Below are 9,917 nucleotides of genomic sequence, written 5' to 3' on the forward strand. Positions count from 1 at the left end.
AAAACAATATTGTTGAAAATAACTGATTAGATTATTATCTATACAATAGGTTGTGACTGGGAAGAATGGACGTCATGGGGTTCATGTTCATCATCATGTGAAGCAGGAGTTCGATACAGACACAGGTAAGAACTATCGCCTATTTGATATTGGTGTACTTAAGTTATCACAACTGTATATTTGCATTGCTTTCCATACCATTAACATGATTAAGTAAAACATAATACATCATAATTGTATTTTTTTATTTATGATTTTTTTTAAATTAGAAAAGACAGAGAAACAACGAAATCAGTCACCATCATAATGCGGTAGTTTGTTAATTAAAACAGTAATTTAATTAATTGATTGTAGGGGAAATTCACTTTAGCAACACAATAAAAAAAAACGCTGGAGTAAAAAAAAGCAATGTTGTTGGTTCTACAATTTTGTTTTAAATTTCAGTTTTTTATTGTTTGATTTCTTATGATTTTCACTTGTTATTTATAGGGAACTTAAAGTTGGCCAATTAGAAAACTGTGGAACAAATATGGAGACTGAGAAATGTCCTGAGCCTGTTCCTATACCTGATACTTGTGTAGAGTGTTTGATTGAAGGAATACCATACTCTAATGGGCAGGAGATTCCGAATAGAGGAGGAGAATGTAGTAAATGGTAATTTAGACAGATATACAATATACTTTCTCTCGGGAGATTGATGAGTTGAAATTGTATTGATTCTAATTAAATTAAATTTTAAAGTCTTTCTTACATATTTCATACATAAAATATTTTACAAATGATGATTGAAAGGTGATGTTTAATGCCACTTTCAGCGCTATTAATTATCTTTTGGCGACCAGTTTTTATTTGTTAAGGTAGATTGAGTGCCTGTTGAGAACTAGCAGTTTTTTGAATAACATATAGAATAGAATGAGTAGAATATAAAATGCAATGAATTATGCCCAAAACAAAATGTCAATATAAACTTACTGTAAACTAACTTATTTTCGCGAGCGATTTATTTTCGCGACTTTCGCGAGTAGAAAAAAACCGCGAATATAAATCGTCGCGAATAAATAAAATCTTTATTAAACTACATCAATTGAATGAGAAACTCGCGAATTAAAAAAGCCGCGAAATGGACTTGATTTGGTATAACGCGAAATAAAGTATCCGCGAAAAAAAGTTGGTTTACAGTAATAGTGGAATAAACTCATGTGTATTAGATTAGGTATGTGTATAGTTACTCAATTAGTTGGTAAACGAATCAAGCATCAGCCCATACGTTTTAAACAAAAGTATTTTATACTATGGATAGTTTGTATATAATTCTTTCATATTATTTCAGTTACTGTACGAATATGCAAGAAATCTGTATGCCTGACACAGACAAAAATAGTGAGTACCTTATTGATTAAATTGACATTTGTAAATGCTGTACATTTTTTGATATTTTATATTTCAAACATGTCTTTTGTAGGATAAGTTTCATAATTATGTTAATTTAGAAGTCTCTTTAAGTTATCAAAGGCAAAACAAATATCTTTCCTGTAATGACATTTTTTAATGATAAATTGATTCATTCTCTTTAGTTGATGGAGCCTGGTCACTATGGTCTGAATGGGGTCAATGTTCCAGAACATGTGAAGGTGGTGAACGTGTCCGAACCAGAGGTTGTAATGATCCAGTACCTACATGTCTTGGAGGCAAATGTCCAGGAAATAATACAGAGGTGGAACCGTGTAACAATGATGTGGCATGTAAGGAGATCGTCTGAATTAAGTTTGGCATTAAATAGTGTATACATATCTTTTCCATACTCCAATAAATGCTCAATGGAGTGTAGTGTAGATTTCAAAATGTTGTTCAATCATCAAGTCCATTGTTCTTTCAAAATTAAACATTGTACACTATTTGTATTTCATATATGTTTTATTATGTTTTTCATAATTATATATGTATAGATATAAAAGTTATAAATCAAATAATTATCCTTTGTTACTATTTACTAAAATTCAAAATGTTAAGATTGTAGCTTTAAGTTTTGAATGATACCGTGTCATTGAATATGGAAAATAGCATATTAGATTGAATAAATAAATCTGTCATTTTTTAGTGCATTTGTTTTTTATTAACCTTGATTGGTGGAATGGATATTTTTTTTTAATCTAATCAATAAATAGAATCTATAATATTGGTACTTACCAATTCTTTCTGTTTGCTAAAAAGAATCAATAACAAAACAGAAATAAGCTATGGGGTAAGGAAATTGGCATTTGAAATTTATAATAACATTTAAAATATTAAATTCTAGAAAACCTTTTTAAGAATTAGAAATGCTTTTTCTACTAGAAAATAATAATATTGTGAGATTGACTTGTTTGTGATTTGATTTCATCAGGGAAGAGAAATATAGGTGTTAATTAGTAATACGTTTTCTTTTAAATCTTTTAAGGTTGCCAAGTTTCACAGTGGACTGAATGGGGACAATGCACTGCTACCTGTGGAGAGGGTAACAAAATTCGACAACGAAGCTATGTTAAATCTTCTGATGAAGAATTATGTCCACCGCTTGACAAAGTCGATTCACAACCATGTAATGTTGGCAGTTGTAAGTGTACTTAATATTATTGTTTAGGCACAACCATGTTCTGTCGACAGTAATAAGTGTATTAGATGGTTAAAAATCGTAAGTGAAATGACTGAGTCACATCAAGTTAACACTAAGAACAACCCAACTTTTTCTCATCAACGCGAAATCAAAATTCCCATTTATTTCTTTGAGTACTTGTCTTTATATGTGGATTCATTCCCTTTTTAGTCATGTATATCCATAAAGGGAGGCTTCTTTAAATTATTATTATTTGTTTATCATTATATAATCCTTGATTTTTTTCCTTTAAGGTGAATGTGTATACTCTACGTGGTCTGAATGGTCAGACTGCACTGCTTCTTGTGGATTAGGACTCACAGACAGAAGCAAAACACTCCAAGAACCAAATGACAAATGTAATACCACTATAAGGGATGTTACAGTATGTTACCAGCAGGATTGTTGTAAGTAGTGAACAATTAAATTTAATATGGATCTTGCAATTTGAAAGTTTATAAGCGCTTAGCGCTGACAAATATGTTTAATAACACCCCAATTTGCATGAATCGTTTATTCTTTTATTGTTTTGTTATTAATTATACCAATAGTTTTTCTTTTGACTTGTTTCACATTTTATAATATTGTTTACGTTTATAACGTACAATACAGTATGGATTTCAATCATTGTTGAAATCAACACTGTGGTCAATAACTGCTAAAGTCGACAATATTTGGACTCTCTTAATATAATTCTATTGGCGACCATAGCTCATTTTATAATTTCATATTTATAAAGAGTTTATTGGTTTAAAAACTGTTCCATTCTCTAAAACAAATATGTAGGACTTCGTTATTTCATTATTATATTAAAAGGATAACAGTGATAACAGTGATTGAAAAACCAGTTTAACAATTCAACAAAACCACACACTATTGTCTTTGGTTGCAAAAATGTCATCAAGAAATTATCTTTAAATGTGTAATATAGGTGTGGTACTAGACAAAAATAAAAAAAAATGCCTTTTAATGTGTAATATAGATTCTACTATGTTTAATTTGTGCACATTAGAAGTAATTTGTATTATGGGAAACATAGATTTGTTTTGCATGTTGAAAAGGATACCTTGACAGACATTGACCCTCTTCAATTTTGCTTGCATATTGTCAAAAATGTATAACATGATCTTTGAATCCAAATTATTCAAAAGTATTTCCTGTCGTGTTTTATGCCATATTGTGGTCGAATGTTTTGGAGCTTGATAGACATTTCAAAGCTAACAAGCTTTCTTTGTATAATTTATATGTCCATTTCTTAAATGCTCATCCAGACCAACAAACGGAAATTTTATGCTATGTCATTTTTATAACTAAATGCAAGAAGTATTAAATAAAATAATAATGAATAATAATCATATAAACTTGCAAAAAGTTGTACAACTGTATATGCAAAAATGCAAGTATCGTTCATCGTAATTTAGCTTTATTTCGGCATATTTTTATGATAACACAGAACACCCATTGAAATGAAAATGCATTAACTAAATACTACAGTATCTACAAGAAGTATGAACTGAAACAGAAAGTTCTAATAAATATATGAACACATTACTTCTTTATTTAGTATGCGACAAAGATCATCAGCAATGGACAAACTACTCTTATTGCCAGAAGACATGTGCTAATCGTCATTTGCCTGAATCCGAGATGTGTACTGAAGAAGAGCAGGGATGTATCTGTAAGGAAGGTTATTTCCTCAACTATAACGATGTGTGTGTCTTGGAAGAACAGTGTGTGTGCAATACATCTCTTGGTGTTAAGGAGGTAACATTATTTCAAGATTTCAATTATTTGATAAAGTTTTATTGTTCTAATCCAAATATGTAAAAATAATCGACGTTATAAAAATTTAACCGGTAGATCCATCATTCATATATAATCCACTACCATTCAGAAATATTTTAAAAGTGGTCAGTTATATTGCAAGTTAAACCTTCACACTACTTACAACTTATGAATTACTTTCATTGTGATTATCACTTGAAATTGTTTTAATATGTTTTACTTCAGTCCAAATCCTCAATTGAAATTTCCTGAAACTAACTTACCAAACTTGTATTTTAGAATGGTGAATCATGGTCTAATCCTGAAAATAAATGTGAACAGTGTGAATGTGCGGACTCTCAGATCAAATGTTACAGAAAATGCGAGGAAATCACATCATGTCTACCTGTAAGTCATTCTATTTGACATTCAAAATTTACTTGTGAATAGATAATTAGAGAGCATGAGATTCAAAAGTGCTTGCTTTTTTACCTACTTGTTAAACCTTATACTAATGAATATGAGCGAAAGATATTAAAAAACAGTAACGACACATTCAAAGATGGAACATAGGAATCGACCACATTCCTAACTTAGTAATGAGACATTTAAATACGAATAATTGGTTTAACTAGAATCTACATGCTATCTATACTGTAAAATTAAAAAAATTTCGTAGCCGAATTTCCATGTCAAACATAATTGTGATGAGTCATATACATTTAGAAATGGTTTACGATATTTACTTACAATGAAATACAAAAAATAGCAATAAATGTTTTATCTGAACTATATGACTTCAGATAATCAGACAAGAATTAAGTAAATTTATATATAACTGACAAAATAAATATTACATTTCAGGGCGAGGTCATTGTTCCAATCAGTGATTGCTGTTCAAGATGTGAAAAACCTAAAGGTATGTAATCAGTGATTCCAGAGCCTGTCTTAGACTTATTGTATAGGATTCACACCTAAAACTTTTTTAGTTAAATAGCCTTCACATAAGAGTTGTGTCTCTATACATTACATGTTAAGTTTTAGGCAAATTGATTAAGGGTCTCTGGGGTGAAATTGCAATCCGATACTTAGATACCATTCATTTATACCCTTTTTGTGCAAGTTTGATAAAGGATTTCATGAAAACTGATAGCCATTTAGTTGTTATGTTTTTACATTTTTACCCATTATACATTTCTGTTTGTTTCTTGTCAAAATAACTGATATTGATGCGACTGTCAAACAAGTGAAAGGTTTATCTTACTATTAAACGAGGTATAATTCACCATTCTCTACATAAGACATGTCAGGAATATGGCAGTTGCTATCTATTCCTTTGATGTGTTAGGGATTTTCCGTTTTGAATATTTTACAGATCTGGTTTTAGTTATTTTGCTTTTTTCTGACGTACAAACATTATGGTACCCTTACATCTTCATTGCATGGGGAATCAAAATCAAAATGTTATATTTTACAGATACATGTCAACTATACACAGAATCTAAACCACTGATAAGAGATGGCTGTGTATCTGTTGGAAATGTGACATATAACTATTGTTCTGGAGGATGTGGAGATAGCGTTAATAAACCAATGTTGCTGCCTGAAGGAATAGAGTATGTAGAAGCTATGATTAAAGATTGTTCATGCTGTACTGGTAACATTGGAGGATTCACCTCTGTACAAGTCCAATGTGAGGGAATAGACGGCATCATTTCAGCAAAGGTTCCAGTAATAGACAAGTGCGAATGTAACAAATGTGTAACAACAGGTACATAATTAATTGATGTAGTCTATTTATTGAATCAACAAGCCTGATTTTAGGTTTTGATGTTTATTGAAATTGGGCAATCAGTCTGAAAATAAGTATCAAATGCAGCCAAAATGGTTAGTGTTCATTAGATCTGGAAATCAAGATCCATCCGACTGTATATATTAAATAGAAGAAGTGGTATGTTTGCCAATGAGACAACTCTCCATAAGAGACCAAATGACACAGAAATTAACAACTATAGGTCACCTTACGGCTTTTAACAAAGACTAAGCCCATATCGCATTTTGACTTATTTGAATTTATTATACATTATGAAAAAGTTTTGACTATTTTAACTAATAGTAGTTAGGGAGAATATCGTTTTCACAAATATATTTTTTTGAAATATTAGATATAGCATCTAGGTAAACTTGAGAAAGGAAATGGGGAATGTGTCAAAGCGACAACAACCCGACCATAGAGCAAACAACAGCCGAAGGTCACCAATGAGTCTTCAATGTAGCGAAAAATCTCGCACCCGGAGGCGACCTTCAGCTGGCCCCTTTAAAATTATGTATATTAGTTCAGTGATAATGGACGTCATACTAAACTCCGAATTATACACAAGAAACTAAAATTAAAAAGCATACAAGACTAACAAAGGCCAGAGACTCCTGACTTGGGACAGGCGCAAAATTGCGGCAGGGTTAAACATGTTTATGAGATCTCAACCCTCCCCCTATACATCTAGCCAACGTAGAAAATTAAACGCATAAAAGTACGCACATTAAAATTCAGTTCAAGAGAAGTTCGAGTTCGATGTCAGAAGATGCAACAAAAGAAAATAAACAAAATGACAATAATACATAAATAACAACAGACTAGAAGCAGTTAACTGACATGCCAGCTCCAGACCTCAATTGAATTGTTTGAAAGATTATGTCTTCATCATATGAATATCAGGCACAATCCCTTCCGTTAGGGGTTTAGTGTCATACTATCATAAAATATATGAGAAGAACATAATCCGTGTCATGCCAACAACTGTTTATATACAATGTATATAGATATTGTATTTCATTACTTTTTTTTCAGATTACGAACAAACGCAAAATTTGGCGACCAATACTATAGCAGGAAGGAAACGATAGTAGAGAACCAGCCATTTGTTATTTGAATATCTGACTCTCTCCTCTGTTTTTAATGTTTTGTTAAATATGTGGTTGTTTATATGATTTATCTTTAAACTGTTATTAAACTTTTCTTGATAAAAATGGTGTGTAGAATAAAATATGCTTAAATCATTTTAAAGTTATATGAACAAGACTGGAAACAATTCACTGCTGACAAAACTTGGAAACAAAAGAAAAAAATCCATGTCTCAAAATTTCAACATACAGACAGAAACAATGAGAAGAGTACTCTTACTGTTGCTCCTCATATTGAATTCTTAATGACGCTAACAACACTGAGCAGGAGCTGTAAACTCAAATCACAATTAACAAATTTGTATTCATTTTTAGCTCACCTGGCCCAAAGAGCCAAGTGAGCTTTTCTCATCACTTTGCGTCCGTCGTCGTCCGGCGTCCGTCGTCCGGTGTCCGTCGTCCGTCGTCCGTAAACTTTTACAAAAATGTTCTCTGAAACTACTGGGCCAAATTTAACCAAACATGGCCACAATCATTATTGGGGTATCTAGTTTAAAAGTTTTGTCCGGTGACCCGCCAAAATAATCAAGATGGCCGCCATGGCTAAAAATAGAACATAGGGGTAAAATGTATATTTTGGCTTATAACTTTGAAACCAAAGCATTTAGAGCAAATCTGACACGTGGTAAAATTGTTTGTTAGGTCAAGATCTATCTGCCCTGAACTTTTCAGATGAATCAGACAATGGATTGTTGGGTTGCTGCCCCTGAATTGGTAATTTTAAGGAAATTTTGTCCGTTTTCGGTTATTATCTAAAAAATTATTATAGATAAGAGATAAACTGTAAGCAGCAATTATGTTCAGCAAAGTAAAGATCTACAAATAAGTCAACATGATCATAATAATCAGTTGACCCCTTAAGGAGTTATTGCCCTTAATAGTCAGTTTTTACCAAATTTTTCATAAATTTTTATCTTTTACAAAAATCTTCTCCTCTGAAACTACTGGACCAAATTTAACGAAACTTAGCCAAAATCATAATTAGGGTATCTAGTTAAAAAACTGTGTGCGGTGACACGGCCAACCAACAAAGATGGCCACCATGGCTAAAAAAAGAACATAGGGGTAAAATGTAGATTTTGGCTTATAACTCTGAAACCAAAGCATTTAAAGCAAATCTTACAAGGGGTTAACTTGTTTATCTAGTAAATATCTATCAGCCCGGAAATTTTCAGATGAATTGAACAACTGGTTGTTGGGTTGCTGCCCCCCAATTGGTAATTTTTAAAGAAATTTAGCCGTTTTTGGTTATTATCTTGAATACTATTATAGATAGGGATAAATTGTAAACAAAAATAATGTTCAGCAAATTAAGATCTACAAATAAGTCAACATTACCAAAATGGTCAGTTGACCCCTTAAGGAGTTATTTCCCTTTATAGTCATTTTTTAACATTTTTCATTAATTTGGTAAATTTTGGTAAGTTTTTACAAAGTTTTTTCCTCTGTAACTAAAGGGCCAAGATATTACAGATAGAGAAAATTGTAAGTAACAAACATGATCAGTAAAGTATGATCTACAAACACATCACCATCACCAAAACACAATTTTGTGATGAATCCATCTGTTTCCTTTGTTTAATATGCACATAAACCAAGGTGAGCGACACAGGCTCTTAAGAGCCTCTAGTTTCTTGATATGTCTTTAACACTACATAAACCATTGCATACAAATTCAAACAAAACCTAAATGGATGTAGGTTAATAACCACAAATTGCAAACAAACACTAAATGGCAAATAATTCAAACGAAACACGTCTTACAATTTTAATAAACATAGATAGAAAGGCAATCATACAACAACTTCGTCATTGTAAATTTCGTTTTAACAAGGGTTCCGCTGAAACTAGTCGATCGTGTACGTTTAGTAATTTATATGTTTGTCTGACAGTTATATGTTTTTCTGTCCGTTTTGGCTGCACTTCTATGTTGTACCACAAGTCAAGTTGGCCTCGTCTGATTTTCATAATTTAATGCAGAGTCGTCATGAATACTATAATTCAAATCCCCTTTCAATTTTTGAAGAAAAAAAAACGAAATTAGTTCCAAACTAACGTTTTGCAATTCAAAACCTTCAAATTGTATAAAAACTGACAACAACATAAATAAAAAGGAAAAAATGACGATAAACACTATATATAAAACTGGAAACTGACCAACACGAACCCATCAAAAACAAAGAGGATCGCATGCGCTCTGAAAGGATTAGCTGATCCTCTAGCTTCCACTTGTGAAATGACTAATAAAAAAACAAGATGCAGTAAAAACTCACAAGTGTGCAAATGCTAAAAAGATACGCCTACTTTACTAATATGATTGAAATGTTATGCTGATAGCCTTTGCGCCAAAGGTGAAACATAAAATGATACCTGGTCAAATGTGCCTACCAGATGTACATGACCACCTTACAATCATTCCATACATCAGACTCAGTTGACTTACTGCTAATGTAATCTGTAAAACAGACATACGGTTCTATAACTTGACGCTAGCCGATGAAAGTAAAAGGGGTCAATTTCAAATAAACCCTGCTGTATGGATAGGTACACCTAAAAAACC

At 31.8% G+C, this 9,917-nt stretch overlaps 1 protein-coding gene across 1 annotated transcript in view; it reads left to right on the forward strand.

The window, feature by feature from the left end:
- Positions 1-7,453, forward strand: part of LOC139513593 (mucin-3B-like) — a 282,396-nt gene extending 274,943 nt beyond the window's left edge. The window contains exons 347-357 of the mRNA XM_071302236.1: positions 50-125; positions 490-654; positions 1,331-1,380; positions 1,575-1,742; positions 2,438-2,593; positions 2,887-3,039; positions 4,197-4,396; positions 4,697-4,804; positions 5,261-5,315; positions 5,874-6,167; positions 7,245-7,453. Coding sequence (XP_071158337.1) covers positions 50-125; positions 490-654; positions 1,331-1,380; positions 1,575-1,742; positions 2,438-2,593; positions 2,887-3,039; positions 4,197-4,396; positions 4,697-4,804; positions 5,261-5,315; positions 5,874-6,167; positions 7,245-7,300 — 1,481 coding nt within the window. The 3' untranslated portion in view covers positions 7,301-7,453. The remainder of the gene's footprint in view (positions 1-49; positions 126-489; positions 655-1,330; positions 1,381-1,574; positions 1,743-2,437; positions 2,594-2,886; positions 3,040-4,196; positions 4,397-4,696; positions 4,805-5,260; positions 5,316-5,873; positions 6,168-7,244) is intronic.
- The last annotated feature ends 2,464 nt before the right edge of the window (positions 7,454-9,917 follow it).

Source organism: Mytilus edulis, chromosome 2, assembly GCF_963676685.1.
Source record: "Mytilus edulis chromosome 2, xbMytEdul2.2, whole genome shotgun sequence".
NCBI lineage: Eukaryota > Metazoa > Mollusca > Bivalvia > Mytilida > Mytilidae > Mytilus > Mytilus edulis.